Genomic DNA, 20,081 nt, shown 5'->3' with positions numbered 1-20,081 from the left:
ACAAACCTCACTGATACCGTGTGCTTTGAGTGGTTGTTCAAGATCGATGGGTTGCGCTAGGTCTTGAGAGCTCGAGCGAGGGGCGAGAGGTCGAGCGGGATAAATGCAGTCTGAGGAGGGTGAGGGGTATTTATAGCGGAGGTGAAAAAACCGCTCGCCCGAGGAAAATGGACGAACGTGCCCCTGACCCTTCTCATCCTAGCGACATGTGTCACCCATGTACAGAGCGTTGGCGATCGTGTGAGATCGTGGGTGAATAGATAAATCCTGCCCTTGACAATGGGTGAAAAAGACTGCCTCAAATCCAGGTGCGACGTCGATGGGTACGAGTGGGAGATCCATTGCTATCCACGTCGGTTTATCACTTGGTGCAGACCTTACTGCGTGGAACTCAGGCTTATGTTCCTGAGTGAAGCCCCCCGTGCCGGGGCTGTGACGGCGAGCCTAAGCTGCCTCCTGTGCACAATGCACCACGCTCTGAGAAGACTGTGGCACATGTGTTCAAGCGCCACGGAGACTGCTCGAATGGAGTCGTGCTCGTGGATTGGGATTCTTTACCGCGGCTGGCTTCTCCCAAGGTTGATTATCTGACCGTGCAATGCACCATCACGGTCCTCAAAGTGCCACCGGCTATGGCAACACCACGGTGCCCGTGCCGACCTCCAATCTGCAAAGGCAACTCCGTGAGCTCTTGTGTAGCGGGATGGGAGCCGATGTCACATTTGTTGTGGCTGGCGAGTCCTTTGCTTCCCACAAGGCCATACTTGCTGCGAGGTCCCCTGTTCTCATGGCCGAGTTCTTCGGGCACATGAGGGAGAGGAGCGATGAACGCGTCTTGGTCCAGGATATGGAGGCGGCAGCATTCAAGTCCATGCTGCATTTCATCTACACGGAAGCGGTTGCTCAACTTGACGGCGAGCAGTAGGCTGCGACGACGATGGCGCAGCATTTGCGAGCGGCTGCTGACAGGTACGGGCTGTACAGGCTCAAAGTCATCTGCGAGGGCGAGCTCTGCCGTGGCATCACCGTTGACACAGCGGCGACGACTCTGGCATTGTCTGACCAGCACAACTGCTCGTTCCTTAAGGCCTAGTGCGTCGAGTTCATCATCAGCACTCCTGCGATCCTTGACGTTGTGGTGGCAACGGAGGGGTATAAGCATCTGGAGGCAAGCTGTCCTTCCGTGCTTACCAGCATTGTCCTTTGTATGCGTGGTAGAAGGAACTGAAGCATTGCTAAAGTGTCCGTTTAGTCTTCCAGTTTTATTACTAGTACTTCATATTCGATAGAACTTAATTATGCCTATTTTTCCCCTAATGGTGGCATTTGTCCTACGTACTTCTATATTTGTTCTGATCAACTAGTGTGTGCAAGTAGTTTCCCTTAAAGTTAATGGAATTAATTCCATGCTGAATGGTCCCAGATGTGGCAAATCATGCACTCCCTCCGTCTTAGAATATTAGGCCATTTTGCAAGTTATGTTGGCTTGTAAAATGGTCTTATATTATGGAGTGGAGGGAGTATTTTATTGTAAACACATGGCTTGTTTGTGAACGCTGTGATATATAGTACTCTCTTATCTGGTGTTGTATTTCCCTGTTATTTTGTTCTAGAACTACCTCGTGTTATTGTAAACGTATAACTCACTATTGGAAGAACTGTCGTTGTTGATGTAAATTCAGGGGTACTCGGCATACAAAGTGTAAATGAGTTCTGATAGAAAACAATCTATCAACCATTCAGTACTCGGTAAACTGATCAAAATGTTTGTGCACATGATTCGAACTCTTGACCTACTGATCAAGAAAAGTTTCGTACCGCTGTTCTATTGTAACTCGTATTTATTCTATCTGATCCATGTTTGTCTTTACATAGAAATTAAAACCAACCGAAATTTCTTGAACTAAAGGCAAAAAATTTGCCCACCATCGAAATTTTGACGAAACTTTATACCTTGGTGTGCACAAATCACGAGCAAATGCGAGGTGATGATTACATCTTTGCTGGCCACCATGACCAATTGGGTATCTTAGTGAAGATACACCGTTAGTTGTATACTTAGTGTACCTTTATTACACACAAATGGAGAGTAGTAGTAGTAGTAGTAGTAGTAGTAGTAGTAGAAGTTTGACAAAACCAACATGACACTTTGTTGAACAATGTGATATATGTGGTAAGCAATTCAAATAATTCAAATAAAAAAACAATGACACTTGTTGAAAAGTGATCGACAGGAAAGTGTTACATCTTCTCCATCGGGCAATCCCGCCATGGAGCCAGCCAACCACCATGCATTACTACTAGGTACTCCTAGCACATCGTTAGTTGTTGACCTTCCAACATACCTTCCTGATCTCTGCATCTTTGTCGGCTTTGGTCTTGACCCCGATTTTTCCCAAATTCTCCATGGCTCTCTCAAACTTCCTCTCCCACGCCCCTGCCTTTTTCGCATTTTCTGTCACCTGCTTTATTGTTTCGGCTGAGTTGAGCACGGCGTCCGAGGTGAACAACGCTTTTCCGTCGATCACATCCTGGTAGTAGCGCTTGTCGAGGACTTCGGGGGTCACATGTTCTTGGTCCACGTTGGTGTCGTCGTTGTTGCACTGGGCCTTGAGCTTGGCGGCAAATGTCGGGTCCATTTCAGAGAAGCGGCTGGAAAAGAACGCGCAACGGGCGCGGCCGATGGTGTGCGCGCCGGAGAGGGTGACCATTTCGTCGGAGGTGAGCCCCTTGGCCTTGAAATTACTCAAGAGCACCGTAGCGCCGGAGAAGGGCCCGGGCAGCTGGTCGGTCTCATTGGAGAAGGACTCGCGGCCGTCGTAGCGGCCGCCCGGCATCCGGATGTTGATCCTACGGTTGCTGAGGATGGAGGACGCGTCGCGGGCGGCGAAGGCGACGATGTCGGCGCACGAGACTCTCCCAGGGCAGGCGGCCTCGATCTTCGCCTTGGCCGCGTCGATCACCTCTAACCCTCGCAGGCTGTTCTTGTTCGGGTTGCCTTCTCTTTCGGTGTCGCTGTTGTTGGAGTTGGTCGTCGTGAGGAGGACGGAAGCATCGCAGCCCTGAATATAATTGACATGAAGGACATCATCTTCATAATGAACATGTTGATCTTCGTAAACAACAATGCAATTAGTGCATACTCCCTCCGTTTTTAAATATAAGTCTTTTTAAAGATTTCAATGCGGACTACATATAAAGCAAAACAAGTGAATTTACACTCCAAAATATGTATATATACATCCGTATGTAGTCTTTATTTTTAAAATCTATAAATAGAAACTTATACTCCCTTCGTTCCTAAATACTCCCTCCGTTCTTAAATATTTGTCTTTCTAAAGATTTTAACAAGTGACTACATACAAAGCAAAATGAGTGAATCTACGCTCTAAAATATGTCTACATACATCCGTATGTTGTATTTTTTTGAAATGTCTAGAAAGACAAATATTTAGGAACGAAGGGAGTATAAGTCTTTTTAGAGATTTTTATATGGATTACATACGAAACAAAATGAGTGAGTCTACACTCTAAAATATGTCTACATACATCTGTATGTAGTCTATATTGAAATCTCTTATAAGACTTATATTTAGGAACGAAGGAAGTATTTAGGAAGGGAGTACAAGCTACTGGAATCGAGGAGGTGTGTGTACCCGAACGAAGCAGTCGTGGAAGAAGAGACGGATGAGGCCCGCACCGATGCCAGGTTGCGCGGCGACGGCCTTGCTTACGGCATCCCTCACGATCCCTTCCGCTCTCGGGCAGTAGGACCTGGAGCTCCTGTTGTTGTAGTAGCCGAGGCCGAGCCCTAACCCCGAGGGACGAGGCACTGGCACCAGCGCTCGCGTACGGCCGTTCATCCTGGACATGGAGCCCTGAGGACAGAGCCGCGGGTCCTGGATGGGTAGCTTCAGCCAGCCGTTGAAGCAAATGATGTCGCCCTCGCACGCCGGGGGCCCGGCCAGGAACGCCACCAAGACGATGAGCGCCGCGAGCTTAGTCGCCATCTTCTTAGATGGTCGTGTACGTCGAGTGTTGTTTGCTCCGGTTGGATACGGCTGGCCGGGTGGCATATTTATAGGTCGTCCCGGAGGACGACGACGAAGGCAATAGGCAACGACGTGTATTGTATGGGCAGCCTCGTTTCGTCGGCGGCGCACGTTGCAATTGACGCGAATTTCCACCGGAGCGGGCGCGCGTGCAGGTGCAGCTCAAGCAGCTGACCGGCGACGTTCGCCATGTCTCGATCTTCTCGTCGTGCCGTGGGAAGTGGGATGAAGCGTTTTGTCTCACTGATTGCGGGTCCGCCTCGAGAGGTGCTGACTTCGCCGTGCATTAACTCCGGCATTGGATCACGGGCGAACCGGTGCATTAACTCCGGCATGCAGGACAGGTGAACCTGTGTTTGCAGCTTCAGTTGTAACGCGAAACCAGCATAAGACTAGCTACAGTGGGAGTAACTTCAACATTAACATCGGGTTCAACTCATCAAATTTGCTTATGTGGCAATGAGTTAATGAGGAGAGAGATAGTTTGAGTAACTTAGCTAGTAACTTTGCATGTTACCACATTTATATTACTACCCACTATGAAGGTAGTAACATAGTCTAAGGATATGTGTATGTTACTCTCCACTGTGACTAGTCTAAAATAACTCGGATACCGCGTGATTGGCGATGACCTAATGAGACAAGTTGCCCGGGCGCGCTGCTCTCACTGCAGGTCCATATGTTTCGCGCATTATTCGGGTGCATTTGGTTTTGAGCCAAAGTCAGCCTTGCCAAAATATTGATGCGCCGACAGATTTCAGCCGTTGTTTGGTGTTGGTAACGTGCGCATGCCTGTGCCGTGGGAGAGGCCGAGAGCAGAGAAATCCTTCGCCAAAAAATTGGCTTCCAATGCATGCATGATCCTCTGAGAAAGATTCCCTTCCATGATTCAAGTACCGCACCATAAAATAAAATACTAAATGAAGGAAAGAAATGTGTACTGTGCTTCTTCTAGAGTTCTAGTACCTCCGTTGCCTTCTCTCTTTTACCTCCAAAACTAACTTATTACTCCTCCTAATCCATGACAAACAATAGTGAATCTTGCCTTCAACCAATGAAAATGGACCCTTATACTAGCCGGTGGCCATAGCCTCCGTTTTTCCCATCCATGAAGCTCCCTAATGATCTAATTTCTGAACCCTACTTTGTTCTCTGTTTTTTTTTGACAGCTCCTTTATTCTCTGGTACCCGTACTACTTATCCAAACCAAAGATCCACATGGAATAGGGGTACACCAGGGAATCTATCCGGTGCACCCGGACTTGTGGTGCTACCGGTGCACCGGAGGTCATAGAATATTTTTAAAAATCTGAAAAATTTCTAGCATGTTAACACAACATTAATGTATGATGTCACAAAATTTCGTATAAAAAATTGTAATATTTTTTGAGATACAAAAATGACAAATTTAACATCAGTGTGATAATGGGCCAAATCTAAAGCCCAAGTTATGTTAAGTACTATTCAGTGTTGAATTTGTCATTTTTGTTTTTCGAATTGTGTTTCAAATTTGACTTCAAATTTTGTGACAACCTACATTGATGTTGTGTGAGTGTGCTATTTTTTCAGAAATTTTTGAACATTTTAAAAGCATAATATGAGTTCGGTGCACTGGTAGCACCACAAGCTCCGGTGCACCAGATATTTCCCTGGGCACACAAAACATAGGCCCAATTGTTTCACCTAAAAATGGCAGATCACGTGGGTGCAATCCAAACAATTAAAGTTCACCAAAAAAATTGTCCGCACTGGCATTGGTCATGCCAAAATTTTGGTGTGGGTAGTTGCGGCTTTAACCAAGCAGTCCCGACAAAGGCGAGTTTGCCACGCGACAATGAGTATCACTAGGATTAGATCTCGTTTCTATATTTTTGTCTAGAATATGCACAAGCCTGCATATCATATATTGAAGAGAGAAGAGGCTAGATAAGCCAAACGTACAATGACACCGCCACCACATATTACATCTGTGCTTTTAGCAAATCTACCCTACCCTAGGAGTACAGAAAAAAGGAGACCAATACACGCTAGGATGCCCACTCAACACATCGAGAAAAGATGCACATCGATCGCCTCGAAGAAGACGAGCCGACATCCAAGCGTTCTCTTCCAGTTTGATATTATAGATGATCGTAGTGACAGAGTAAAATCGGTCAAATCTCGGGTAGAGGATTCCGATTGCTGAAATTTTCCATTTTTCGCGAACTTTTTACAAAGCCAAAAACTTTTTTTGTCAAATCCATGATTTTTTTTTTTCAAATCGACGAACTTTTTACATTTTCGTGAACTTCTTTTCAAAGTCGGTGAACTTTTTTTCAACATCTTATGAACTTTTTCAAATTTGTGATCTTTTTTCAAACTTGCAGTCATTTTCAAGTTTGTTATTTTTTTTCTCAAATTATTGAGCATTTCCAATTTCATGAACTTTTTTAATGCTTGAACTTTATTTGAATAGGCCAACTTTTTTTCATGTTCAGGATTTTTTTTGAAATATGTGAACTTTCAAATTTTGTTCTCATTTTTTCAAGAAAATCAGGTTTTTCCAAAATGTTTTCAAATTTTGTTCCCATTTTTTCAAGAAAATCAAGTTTTTGTCAAAATGATGTAATATGATTCGCTGTGCTGCTTGTTCGTGGGCCGACCCACTGGGCGCTATAGTGAGCGTCAATTGCCGGCGCGAAATAGGTACTCCCAGTGCGACGCAACACATATAAGCTAGCAATTAAGAGGTTTGATACATGGGCCAGGGCCCGGTACATGCGTCGTAGCCTTATAGATCAAGACGGGGAAAGGAATAGCTAGTATCCAATCCTAAGAAGCTCCTTAACCTACATCTGCTTGCGGGTCGCCCTCCGCAAGGCTGCCAAATGTCGGAGAGGAACCGGTCAAGCGACTGTAGCTTTCGCTATCTCCCCATCGGTCTCCATAGTTGTAAAAGAGAGATCAATTTGTATGCATTGTCAACAGGGGGGCTGAAGGAAATCCCCTCAATAAGCTCTTTATTTCTAGCAGTCCATAAAGTCCAAGCAAGGGCGGCAAACGCCTTCCAAGAGTGTCATTTCCGTGAATGTTGCCCACAATAGTGTGGAATTCCACAAAGTTGACTGAATTCCAAGATGATCCAGTAGTTTCTAACACTACAAACAAATTACGCCTAAAAAGGATGTGGTCAAATGTCTCATCATGGCCACACCAAACGTACTTTCCATCGTCGGGTCGTTTCTCTTAAGAGTATGTTCTCTAGCAACCTGCCATAGAAAGATTTTGATTTTAGTCGATACCCTAGCTTTCCAAATGTTCATAGTATCGCATGCCCCAAAGTTCAAATATTTGCCTTATACAAGCATCCTTTGGAGAATTATCCGGAGGGCTCTAACCACCACGAGACCTCATCTTGCCCCTCCAAAATTTTCTTATCTACGAGTAAGCCAGCCAAGGCATCCCATTCGACCATGTCAAGAGGACCCAAGGACCTCTTCAAGCTAGGCGCCACCTTGCCCCAACCCATTGACGCCTCACATTTGCCTCGGGATTATTTGCGATGATGAAGAACCGAGGGAACCTTGTGGTGAGCAAAACATCGCGAATTCATGTGCCTAGCCAAAAGGAGGCCACTCGTCCATCATGGACCTCAAAGCGGGCATCGAGCCAAAGAAAATGTTGAACCTTATAAATAAATTTGGAAAATTGACATTTCCTGAAGGCCTGCACCATTCCACCCTTCCTTCGGAAACATATTTATTCCAAAAATTTGAGCCCATAGCCCTTGATGGTCTTGTAGGAGCTTTGAAGCCCACCTGGTCATCAAACACCAATTCATGACCTTAGTGTTTATTACCCCCAAGCCTCCTACTTCCTTAGGGGAACAAAACGGCGGACCATTTCACCATGTGGTATTTTTACTTATTGTGTTTCTTGCCAGAAGAAGTGCGATATCACCTTATCGAATTTGTCATGCACTCCATCCTAGAGGAGATAGAAACCCATCGTATACATAATAACTTTGGATAATCACGCATTGAGAAGGGCGATCCTCCCTCCCGAGGCCAAGTACCTACTTTTGGCAAGGTTTAACTCTCACCACCACTTGGTCAACCATGTGATCAAGATTCGCAATAGTGAGCTCTCTATCTTCGATGGGAAGACCCAGATATGTAAGGGGGCATGTCCCCCAGTTTATAATTCATTACATGAGCCACCCTCATTTGACTCTCGAGGTCCCTTCCCATCACGTTGGCCTCACTGTTCTGCCCGGCATGGCCTCGATACACATGAGGAGGAATTTGAGGTTAACGAGAACCCAATCGATCGGCGAGAGGCTCTCACAAGCTGAAGCATACTTGGCGATGGTGCCCGAAGCATATGCGCGATAGAGACTCCGTCGCATCATGCACGGTAGTTGAGGCCCCCATAACTTATCGATTGAGTACGGTAAGTGTGCGCGATAGTTGGAGACCACGTTTACGATCGGACGTTGCCTTTGTGAAGGAACGAGTGGCTGATGTGGCGCACATGATAATAGGTAGTAGCTGACTCACCCGATTGGCTACGAGCCCCTCAGCTTTGGTGGATTTTGACCCTGAAGATCCGGCTGCGGCCCGATCTTTCGATTAAAGTGGGGATAACTATCAATTTGGTGGATTTTGATATATACCACCTCTGTCCTGGTTTATTGGTCCCTTTTGTAGTTTGTGCTAAATTTTGACTAAAAATTTAACTACCGAAATGTTAATACATGTCAAAAAAGTTATATAGTTGGATTCGTATTTGAATCTAGTTTTCAATGGTTTTTGATGACATGCATGAACATTTTGTTAGTTAAATTTATGGTCAAAATTTGACACAAAATACAATGGGGACCAATAAACCAGGACGGAGGTAGTAGAGCACAAACAATATGGACCGTAAGGTCCTAAGGAAACTACTCACACATGGTCATGGAGGTAGCAAGGTTGGTGAAGAAACCTCCCATGATGGATTCCCCCTCCAACAGAGTGCCAGAGCAGTCCTTCAGATTGCATCTTCTTGAAATAGAGACTTGCGATGGACAAAAAAATCGGATAAAAATATTGCAAAGGTTTCGTGAAATATAGAATTTATAGGCGGAATAATTGACGTAAGGTGGTGCTTGTTGGGCTGATATGTCCATTTTGCATCATATTTTCCTATTGTTATTTATATGTTTTTATGTATAATGGGATCGATAAACCTTTTGGATTTTATTAACCAAAGAGATACGACTTTGGGCTATGGTTAGCTCAGCTCCAATCAAGAATCCCCAAGGGACCCCAAGAATTCTTGGTATACGCTAATGCTTTATGAAGTAATTCTAATGCCTTTTCTCTCATAATATGCAAGGTTCACACAAAGAGGGAGAATGACGGCAGTTGGAATTCTGGGCCTGAAAAAGCTACGTCAAAGTTACCTATTCTGCACATCTCCAAATGAGCTGAAAATTTACGGAGAATTATTTTGGAATATATAAAAAATACTGGAGCAAATAACTACTGGAGGGGGCCACTTGGTGAGTACAAGACACCAGGGCGCGTCCTGGTGGGTTGTGCTCACCCCAGCCCACTTCCGGTGCCCATCTTCTGGTATATAGGTCATTTTGACCTAGAAAAAAAATCAGGAGCGAACATTCGGGATGAAGCACCGCCATCTCGAGGCGGAACACTTTTGTCCTCTGGCGGAGCGATTCCGTCGGAGGAACTTCCCTCCCGGGGGGGGGGGGGATCGAAGCCACCGTCATCACCAACAACCCTCTCATCTTTGGGAGGGCAATCTCCATCAACATCGTCAACAACACCGTCCCCTCTCAAACCCTAGTTCATCTCTTGTGTTCAATATTTGTACCGGAATCTCAGATTGGTACCTATGGGTGACTAGTAGTGTTGATTACATCTTGTAGTTGATTACTATATGGTTTATTGGTGGAAGATTATATGTTTAGATCCATTATACTATTTGATACCCCTCTGATCATGAGCATGATTATCATTTGTGAGTAGTTACTTTTGTCTTGAGGTGATGGGAGAAGGCATGTTGCAAGTAATCATGTGAACTTGATATGTGTTCGATATTTTGATGATATGTATGTTGTGATTCCCTTAGTGGTGTCATGTGAACGTCGACTACATGTCACTTCACCATATTTGGGCCTAAGGGAATGCATTGTGGAGTAGTTATTAGATGATGGGTTGCTAGAGTGCAGAAGCTTAAACCCTAGTTTATGCGCTACTTCGTATGGGACCGATTTGGATCCAAAAGTTTAATACTATGGTTAGATTTTATCTTAATATTTTTCTCGTAGTTGCGGATGCTTGCGGGGGGTTAATCATAAATAGGAGGTTTTTTCAAGTAAGAACAACACTGTCGTGGTGGGTGCACGACAGGTGCCAAGGGATGGCTAAAGATAGGAGGAGGCTCGAGGGCACTGGTGGGCTCCAAAGGCGAGGTCGGCATGAGCGAGCGCGGGACGCAAGACATACCCAGGTTCGGGGCTCTCCGGAGAGATAACACCCCTAGTCCTGCCGAGTGTGATTTATATGTAACAGTACAGAGTTGCTCCTGGAGCTGTAAGGAGGAAGAAGGAAGGCAGGCCAAGGCTTAGGCTGCTCCTTCTCCTCGGGTGTTGCTTGCTAGGTGTGTGAGTGGGTGGATGTATTGCATTGCCCGTATGCATGAGGGCTCCTGGGGGTTTTATAGGTCAACCCCCAGGGGTGCAATGGTAATGTTACAAGGCCGTAGGCCCGGGATGTCAGTGTCCAGGGAACCCGGTGCTGGGACCCGTTGGGTACTGGGTCTCGCCGGGTTCCCCGGGCGCGGGCCCCATGCGCCCAGGGACGCTGTGCGTTGTCTTGTCGATTGTCAGGGCGTGGCCGAGTCGAGTCAGCTACAACGGCGCTCCGTCAGGTCGCCGCTTGCTGGCGTCATGGATGACGATGATTGCACTATTGCCACGGCAGCCCTGGTCAGCGAGTAGGTGGGGGGCACTGTTGCCTCGTCCGGCTGACCAAAGGCATGGGCGGGGCACTGTGGCTTCGGTCATCAGTTGGTGGAGACTCATCCCATTGTACGGCTGGGATGGGACGGCCGCTGACCCTCGGCCTTGTTTGGAGAACAAGCCAAGGGTGGAGCTGGCATGTTGGGGAAGTCTTGATCTTGGTTGTTGGGGCCGAGTCGAGGAGTTCGGCCGGGTCGAGGGACTTGGCCGGGTTGAGCGACCCGGCCAAGTGCGAGCCGGATTGAGGGGTAATGTTGGCCCCGTTGTTTTTGAAAAGGATCCGGGTTCCGTTGCCTGCCTGGGGTTCATCCCCCCGACAGTAGTCCCCGAAGCTGTGAAGGTCCGCCGTCTTCGGATGGAAGAGCCTTCGCAGTTTCCCCCTCTTGCGGAGGCGGATTTGGTGACCGCCTGGTCCGGCAACACCCACTATGTGCCGGCTTCCGGAAGCTGGATCGCGGCATCTCGGTCGTGGCGGGAAACCGAGGAGTTCGATGAATCTTTGGGCAATCTTTCGGGCCTCGCGCGGCCGCTACGTGGCGCCTGGGAGCCGGAGGGGCCTGACAAGCCATGCGCGTGATGGGACGGGGCGACGCCCTGGGACCCACCGCCGCACGCCCTCGGCCCACGCGCGTGGATTTATTGCAGCGTCCGCGGGTCGGTTGCCATTCTCTAGGTAGTTACTGCGTGCGTACGTGCGCATTTATTGCGGGGAAGTGGGAGGGGCGAGCGCAAACGATCCCACTTTCCCATGTTTCAAATCGTGGCCTATAAATTGCGGGCGAAGGGAGCGGCAGAGATCATTCATGCTCGCGCTCCCCTGCCTTCTTCATCCTTCCTCTGCTTCTTGCGACCGTCGCCAGCCGCGACGCCCGCTGCCTTGAGCAGAGCTCTCTTGCCATCTTCTTCCTTCTTTTTCCGTGCTTGCTGATGGCGTTGCCATCGGGCTCGTGGATGGGCTCGACCATGACCCTCGACGAGATTGCCTATCTCCGCTCCAGCAGGCGTCTGCCGGGGGAGACGAAGGTCGCCGCGCGCCTGCCGCGGGGGAGCGGGAGCCGTGACCCGAGGGCACGGAGTGCGTCGTATTCTTCCCGCACTTCAAGCATGGTTTCGGGCTTCCCGCGAGCGGCTTCTTTCGCAATTTCCTGGAGTTCTTCGGGCTCCAGCCTCATCATCTGGGTGCCGGCGCCATTGTGCAGCTGTCGGGCTTCGTCACCCTCTGCGAGGGGTACATGGGGGTCGAGCCTTCGGTCGACCTCTCGGTGCGCTTCTTCTCCTTGAAACAGCAAGGGCCGAGGGCCGGGGAGATGTCCGAGTGCGGGGCCGCCGTCATCTCCAAGCAGTCGGGCGCCGACTGCCCGAAGATGCCGCTGGAGGATTCTGCCAAGAAGTGGCAGAATTCCTGCTTCTACGTCCGCAACCTCGGCGCGGACCGCATCGACTTGCCGCCCTTCGTTAACTCTCCGCCGAGGGAGAAGCGGAACTGGGGGTACTACCCCAAGCATCCGTCGCAGGAGGTGCTCAACCTGTGCGAGCGGGTGTCGGTGATGAAGGAGCGGGAGGGGCTCACCGGCACCGACCTCATCACCGCCTTCATCGTCCGGCGAGTGCTGCCGCTGCAGCAGCGCAGCCACCTCATCGGCCAGATGACCGGCCTCCAGGACCCCAACCGCATGGCGAACACGTGGCTGGCGGCGGACCAGGTTGCGCGCCGGGTCAACGACATCTCCAAGGCCAACCTGTGGGGCGACTGGGAGTTCGGCAAGGCCCCGTACAGCCATGTGAACCCGGCACCGTTGGTGAGTCCTTGGTCTCCATATTTTGCTGCTGCATATCTTCTTATCTGCCCGACGCGGCGCGGGAGGTGCTTCTGAATGCCCTCCGGCATCCTTACGACCGGGAGCGGGCGCAGGTGGTGCGCGTCGCCTCGGAAGAGCCCGAGGCCCACGGCGGAGAGGGAGAGGCAACCACCGACGCGGGCGCGGGGCGCCGAGCCGGTAAGTCTTGGGTTTCCTTCTTGAGTTGCCGGTCGGGTTACGGTATTAGGGGTGCTGACGTAAGCTGTCGATGTAGTGGCGCCAGGTGGAGGAGGCGGCGGCGCGGCTGGAGCCGGGTCGTCTCGGGGGGCGCCGGGGCGAGGCGGCCGCATGGGAAGGACAAAATCGTGCCGCGGGCTCCGACCACGAAGCGCGCGGCGGACCCGGCGGGGGTGGCGAAGCCGCCCGCCAAGAGGAGGCGCGCCGCGCCGCGGGAGAGTGCGGCGAGGCCCGCCGTTCCGGTGGTGCCGGGGTGAGCGCCCTTTCTGGCTTGAACCGAGTCGCCGAGCGGCTCTGCTTTGCTTGTACTTAGTCCGTCTTGCATTTCAGGTCGCCGATCTCGCTAGCGCTGGCGGCGGCGGATGCTGCGTCCATCGAGGGCGCCGTGTTCCGAAGGAGCCGGTCCGGCACCGCCGACCAGGACGAGGAGGAGGAGGAGCGGGCGGATCCGGACCTCGGTCTGGATCCGACCGATGCCGAGGGCCTGGCCTGGCGAGACCGAAACCGGGCCGAGGCGGAGCTGGAGGCGGCATCGACCCAGGCCTGGGTCAGCGCCACGGCGATGTGGGCGCAAGCCGGCGAGGAGCCGCCATGGACGGAGATGCCGGCGGGGACAGTGGCAGCGGCGATGGTCTTCGTAGCCCCCGAGATTTGGGCCAACTCCATAGCAGTTGGGTTGAATCTTATCTTGCTGTCTTGTATTGATCGCTGCTCTCTGCAGCAACTGGATTCCTACCGTGTCAGCGTCTTCAACCAGCTCCTTGAGACGCACCAGCATCTCAAGGAAAGGCTCGCCGCCAAGGAGGAGGAGCTCCGCGCCGCGGCGGGTACTTCTCTTGTATGCTCTTTTTTAGTGGGGGCGTGCTAGCGCACCCACTGGGTGTAGCCCCCGAGATTCGGGCCAACTGCGTAGTAGTTGGGTCGAATCTTAAAGTGATACTTTGTTTCTGAGTTCCTCTTCTGTAGCCGAGGTGCTGTCTTGGAGGACCCGGCTGATCTGGGACGGCTTTCACTACGACCAGCTTGTTGCGGATGCCGGTCGGCTTGGAGCCGAGGTGGAGCAGGCGCGGGCGGAGGCGACGGGAGCCCGGCGGGCGCTTGACGAAGCCAGCCAGCTGCAGGGGCAGCTGGTGGGCGACAAGGGCCGCCTCGAGGCCGAGGTGGAGTGCCTCAAAGCGGAGGCCGCCAAGGTCGTGGAGGCGCAGCATGCCCTTGCCGAGGCAGACCAGCAATGTGGCAAGCTGGCCGACGACACGGGGCAACTCCAGGCCGAGGTGGAGTGCCTGAAGGCGCTGGCGGCCACGGCGGAGGAGACCCGACAGGGGGAGACCCGGCGTCGCGGGGAGGTCGTGAAGGCGGCCGAGGACAAGGACGCCGAGCTGAAGGCGGCCCTTGCCAAGGTCGCCGACCTAGAGAAGGCGCTGGAGGAGCGTGACCGCACCATTGCCCGGGAGCGGCGCGGTACGTTGCTCGAAGCACATCACCTGGAAGAGTCCTTCTCCAGTAAGTGCCTTCCTTTGGTTTAGTTGTTGCCGGGTTGGGACTCTGGCTTTTATTCCTTAGTAACTTTCTTCTGACTTGCTTTTCTTCTCGGCAGGGGCCTTTCCGGAGACGCGCCAGCTGGCGGAGGAGGCGGTCCGCTTTCAGCGTGACTCGCAAGGGATCGTCGGCTCCGGGACTGACTCGCGGGTGGCCTGGACCTTCCCGGAGATCGTTGCCGCTGCCGAGGCCCGTCTGCGAGTCTTGAGCGAGCGGATGGGGCGGCTTTCTGAGGCCGGCGCGGTGATGACAGCGGCCCTCTGGCCGGGTGCCGTCACGCCGACCAGCTTCACGCGGCTGGCGCGGTGGTTGGAGGCGGGCCCGGACCGTCTTCATGAGTGGCGGGTTTCCGCTACTCGTGCCGGTGCCGAGATGGCGCTCAGGTTCGCGGTGTCGTGGCATCCGGACTTGGCGCTGGATGCGTTGATGGGCCAGCGAGCCGGCTCGGAGAGCCAGCTGTAGGCGGAGGCCGGACGGATCGCCGCCCGGGCCAGCTACATCGCCGGGTTCGCCTTCCATGACAAGTTCCAGCCAGAGCGGGCGGAGGATGGCGGAGTCGTGCCCGCTGACGACTACGGCCTGCTTCTCGACGACCCGGAGGGCAGTTATGAGGAGACGGATGTCTATCGCGATGCGGACGCCGGGGAGGAGGATACCGGCACCTCGGCGGACCCGGGAGCTGCGCGCCCCGGCGGAGGCGATGCCTGATTTTTAACTTAGCAAAAATTTCTCATAGGTAGCATGTCCACCCACCCACTGGGGGTTGACTGGGTGTAATGAACTTTGGCCTTGGGCCTGTTTGAATTTATGATGTATGAGCTGCGTCGATGTTTGCGCCTTTGCTTTTCATTTTTTGGAGCCGCTTTCTTGCAACTTTCCCTGTTTGGGCTTCCCCCCCGCGAGTCTAACGGCCGAGGCTCCGGTCCGTGACAAGAAGTTCGGCCTTTGAGAGGAGCGTACAATAGTTAGGCTTTCGAAATGTTGAGCGCGAGCAAAACACCCTCTGGGCCGGCTGGCGGCAATCCGGCGGGGCCGGGTTGGCGAGCAACCGGTCGTGCGGTAATTTAAAGTGGTGAGGCTGGGTCGAGCGATCCGGCGGTACGCAGAAACTTCGTGGATGTCTGCGCTTTTGCTTTGTCTTTAGAGCCGTTTTCTTGCAACTCTCCCCCTTTGGGCTTCCCCCCCGCGAGTCTGACGGCCGAGGCTCCGGTCCGTGACAAGAGGTTCGGCCTTTGAGAGGAGCGTACAATAGTTAGGCTTTCAAAATGTTGAGCGCGAGCGAAACACCCACTGGGCCGGCTGGCGGCAATCCGGCGGGGTTGGGTTGGCGAGCAACCGGTCATGCGGTAACTTAAAGCGGCGGGACCGGGTTGGGCGACCCGGCGGATCTTGACTTAGTGTTCGTGGCGCACTGATGCTTTTGGTCTCAAGTGCTTGCCAGCCGACAGCCGAAGCTGGATCTGCAGCTTAGGACGAAGCGAGAGGCCGTGGCGATCCGACGCGTTTAAGAGCCGCTGAGAAAAATGACGGGTGGCCAAGCCGGCCAGCTCCCGAGCCCCCGGGTCGAGCGAGTCGGCTCGGTGGTCGGGTTGGGTTAAGAAGAAAGTAATGCACAAATGTAGGAGACACAAATGGCTTGGTTGCAAAAGGGCAGCCCCCGAGATTCGTTCGGGAATCCCATAGTTTTCAGATGATTACAAAAGGCAGCGATACATATATACGTGCACACGGGTAACTATAAAACGGGTGGAGGAGCTCTGCATTCCATGGCCGGGTTGTTTCTTCGCCGGCGGTGTCCCTCTTGCGCTTGTTTGACTTGCGCGCGTCGATGAGGTAGTACACGTTGCGGTCGCACAAGGCCTTGCTGACGATGAAGGGTCCCTCCCATGGGGAGGACAACTTGTGTTGGCCGGTCTGCTCTTGGATGAGCCGGAGGACGAGGTCTCCCTTGCGGAAAGCGAGGGGCTTGATCTTCTTGCTGTGGTAATGCCTCAGGCCTTGCTGGTAGATGGCTGAGCGGCTACGCGCTAGGAGACGCACTTCTTCGGGTAGGCCGTCGCCGTCTTCGCGGGCTTCCTTGGCTTCGTCTTCCATGTACATTGTGACGCACGGCGAGTCGAACTCGACGTCAGTCGAGATGATGGCTTCTGCTCTGTAGACGAGGAAGAACGGGGTGAACCCGGTCGACCTGTTTGGCATGGTGCGGAGACTCCAGAGGACGGCCGGCAACTCGTCAAGCCAGCTACCGGGTGACCGGACAAGTGGCTCGATGAGTCGTGGCTTGATGCCAGACAGGATGAGACCGTTGGCTCACTCGACCTGGCCGTTGGACTGCGGGTGTGCCACGGAAGCTAGGTCAAGGCGGATGCCGGAGACAGAGCAGTACTACGCGAGTGCGCCCTTGGCGAAGTTGGTGCCGTTGTCCGTGATGATGCTGTTCGGCATGCCGTAGCGCACCGCGATGTCCTTGACGAATCGAACGGCCGTTGGCCCGTCCAGCTTCTTGATCGGCCTTGCTTCGATCCACTTGGTGAACTTGTCCACCGCCACCAGCAAATGCGTCCTGCCGCTTCGAGCGTTCTTGAAGGGCCCACCATGTTGAGTCCCCAGACCGCGAAGGGCCAGGCGATCGGGATGGTCCGGAGTGCCAACGTCGGCTGGTGGCTGCGCTTGCTGAAGCGATGGCACGCCTCGCACTTGAGGACGAGCGACTCTGCATCTTCGAGGGCAGTGGGCCAGTAGAAACCATGGCGGAACACCTTGGCCACCAGGGATTGCGAGGCGGCGTGGTGCCCGCACTCGCCTTGGTGTATGTCGAGGAGGATCTCAATGCCCTTGTCTTGCTCGACGCAGCGTTGGAACACGCTGGTGGAGCTGCGCTTGACGAGCTCGTTGTTGATGATGTTGTAGGCGGGCGCTCGGCGCTATACTTGCCGAGCTTCAGTCTCGTCCATGGGGAGGACCCTTTTTCCAGGAACTCCGAAATGGGAAGGGCCCAGGATGGCGCCATTACTACGGCGAAGACGGCCACTATTTCGGGCTCCGGGGCGGCAGCCCCCGAGCGGGTTGAGCAGCCCCCGGGTTGGGTTCGGCAGTCCCCGGGCCGGGTTAAGGCGCGGCCGGGTCGGCTGGAACGTGGATGGACTCGGAGTCCGGAGACAGTTTGACAGACAGCTTGTGCAGATGCTCGAGGGAGATGCCGGATGGAATGGACTGCCGGGACGAGGCGATCTTGGCGAGCCTGTCAGCCGCCTCATTCTCTGCGCGCGGGACGTGGAGGAACTCGGAGCCCGCGAAGAATCCGGATAGCTTTTGGACGAGGAAGCAGTAGCTTGCCATGTTGGAGTCGTGGGCGTCCCACTCATCGGAGCATTGCTGCACCACCAGGTCCGAGTCTCCGAAGCGCAGGATGCACCGGATGCCAAGTTCCTTGGCGAGCCGGAGGCCGTGCACAAGGGCTTCATACTCGGCGAGGTTGTTGGAGGCGGCGAAGTGGATCTGCAGTGCGTACTTGAGCCGGTCGCCCTTGGGGGAGGAAAGCACGATGCCGGCCCCCAGGCCGAGTCGCATCTTCGAGCCGTCGAAGTGCATGCGCCAGTGCATCGAGTCCGGTGGCAGCGGCAGGTACTGGGTCTCGATCCAGTCGACGAGGAAGTCGGCCAAAGCTTGGGACTTGATCGTAGTGCGGCGCTCATAGAGGATGGTGTGGCCGGCTTGCTCGAGCGCCCACTTGGCGACCCGGCCAGAGGCATCCCGGCACCCAATTATCTCGCCGAGAGGAGCCGTGCTGACCACGGTGACGACATGCTCTTGGAAGTACTACTTCAGCTTCTTGGCGGTGAAGTACACACTGTAACACATCTTCTGGTAGTGCGGGTAGTTCTACTTTGAGGCGGAGAGCACCTCGCTCAGGTAGTAGACGGGGAGTTCGACGGCTTGGACCTTGTTCTTCTCCGGTCGCTCGACCACCATCACCGTGCTGACCGACCGCAAGATTGCGACGATATAGAGCAACAACGACTCCTTCTCAGCCGGTGCGGCTAGGACTGGTGCGGTCGAGAGCATGCGCTTGAGATCCCGGAAGGCTTTGTTCGCCTTGTCGTTTCACTCGAACGGCATCGTCTTCTTCATCAGTTGATATAGGGGCAAGGCCCTCTCGCCCAGACGGCTGAGAAACTGGCTGACCAAGGCCAAGCAGCCGGTGAACTTCTGGACATCGCGCAGCTGAGCCGGCTTGCGCATGCGCTCGATGGCCTTGATCTTCTCCGGGTTTGCCTCAATGCCGCGCTCCGATATGAGGAAACCGAGTAGCTTTCCGGCCGGGACGCCAAAAACGCACTTTTCCGGGTTGAGCTTGACCTTGTACTCACGCAGGTTGGCGAAGGTCTCCTTCAGGTCGTTGAGGAGTGTGAGGTGTTGCTTGGTCTTCACCATGATGTCGTCCACGTAGACGTGGATATTGCGGTCGAGTTGCGGCAGCAAGCATTTCTGCATGCAACGCTGGAAGGTGGCGCCGGCGTTCTTCAAGCCGAACGACATGGTGATGTAGCAATACGCCCCAAAGGGCGTGATGAAGGACGTCTTCAGGGCGTCGGCCGGGTCCAGCTTCATCTGGTGATAGCCGGAGTAAGCATCCAGGAAGGACAGGAGCTCACACCCGGCAATGGAGTCGATGACTTGGTCGATCCGCGGGAGGGCGAACGGGTCTTTGGGGTAGGCCTTGTTCAGGCTGGTGTAGTCGATACACATGCGCCAGGTCTTGTTCTTCTTCAGGACGAGGACTGGGTTGGCCAGCCACTCGGTGTGAAACACTTTCATGATGAAGCCGGTCGCCAAAAGCTTGGCGACCTCTTCACCGATGGTCCTTCTCTTCTCTTCGGAAAAACGTCGCAGGGGTTGACGGACGGGCTTGGCGTCCTTGCAGACATGGTGTTTGTGCTCGGCGTACTTCCTCGGGATACCCGGCATGTCCTTTGGAGTCCATGCGAAAATATCCAGATTCTCACGGAGGAAGTCGACGAGCTCGTCTTCCTATTTGCTGTCCAGGCGGGTGCCCACGACAATATACTTGCTGCAGCTGGGGTCTTCCGGGTTCAGCTTCACCTTCTTGGTCTCCTTGGAGGGTTTGAATGCGGCCTCATCAGTCGGCTCCTCAGCCGGGACCTGCGCGGCCGACACCTCTTGGGCCAAGGCGACGATCCGGTCGAGTTGGCGCCGCTCCTCGGCTATGACCAGTGACTCGGCTAGCTTGGCACCGTCTCGGGCGCAGTCCAGGGTCTTTCGGTAGTCACCGGCGACGGTGATTAGGCCCTTCGGACCCGGCAACTTCATCTTCAGGTAGGCGTAATGGGGGACCGCCATGAACTTGGCGAGCGCGGGTCGGCCCAGCAGTGCGTGGTACGCGCTGGATAGGTCCGCCACCTCGAACCAGATTGGCTCGCGTCGGAA

At 53.4% G+C, this 20,081-nt stretch overlaps 1 protein-coding gene and 1 pseudogene across 1 annotated transcript; one reads left to right on the top strand and one right to left on the bottom strand.

Moving 5' to 3' along the window:
- Positions 1-279: 279 nt before the first annotated feature.
- On the top strand, positions 280-1,228 carry LOC109786653 (BTB/POZ and MATH domain-containing protein 1-like; annotated as a pseudogene).
- A 197-nt stretch (positions 1,229-1,425) lies between these two features.
- On the bottom strand, positions 1,426-4,035 carry LOC109786654 (peroxidase 2). Its single transcript, XM_020345228.4, has 2 exons — positions 3,657-4,035; positions 1,426-3,062 (listed from the first exon to the last, which is right to left on the bottom strand). The coding sequence occupies exons 1-2, from the start codon at positions 4,008-4,010 to the stop codon at positions 2,322-2,324; spliced, it is 1,095 nt and encodes a 364-aa protein (XP_020200817.1). The 5' UTR covers positions 4,011-4,035; the 3' UTR covers positions 1,426-2,321.
- Positions 4,036-20,081: the final 16,046 nt, after the last annotated feature.

Source organism: Aegilops tauschii, chromosome 7, assembly GCF_002575655.3.
Source record: "Aegilops tauschii subsp. strangulata cultivar AL8/78 chromosome 7, Aet v6.0, whole genome shotgun sequence".
In the NCBI taxonomy this organism is placed as follows: Eukaryota; Viridiplantae; Streptophyta; class Magnoliopsida; order Poales; family Poaceae; genus Aegilops; species Aegilops tauschii.
Note: the sequence above shows the minus strand (reverse complement) of the source record. Positions and strands in the feature narration are given on the sequence as shown.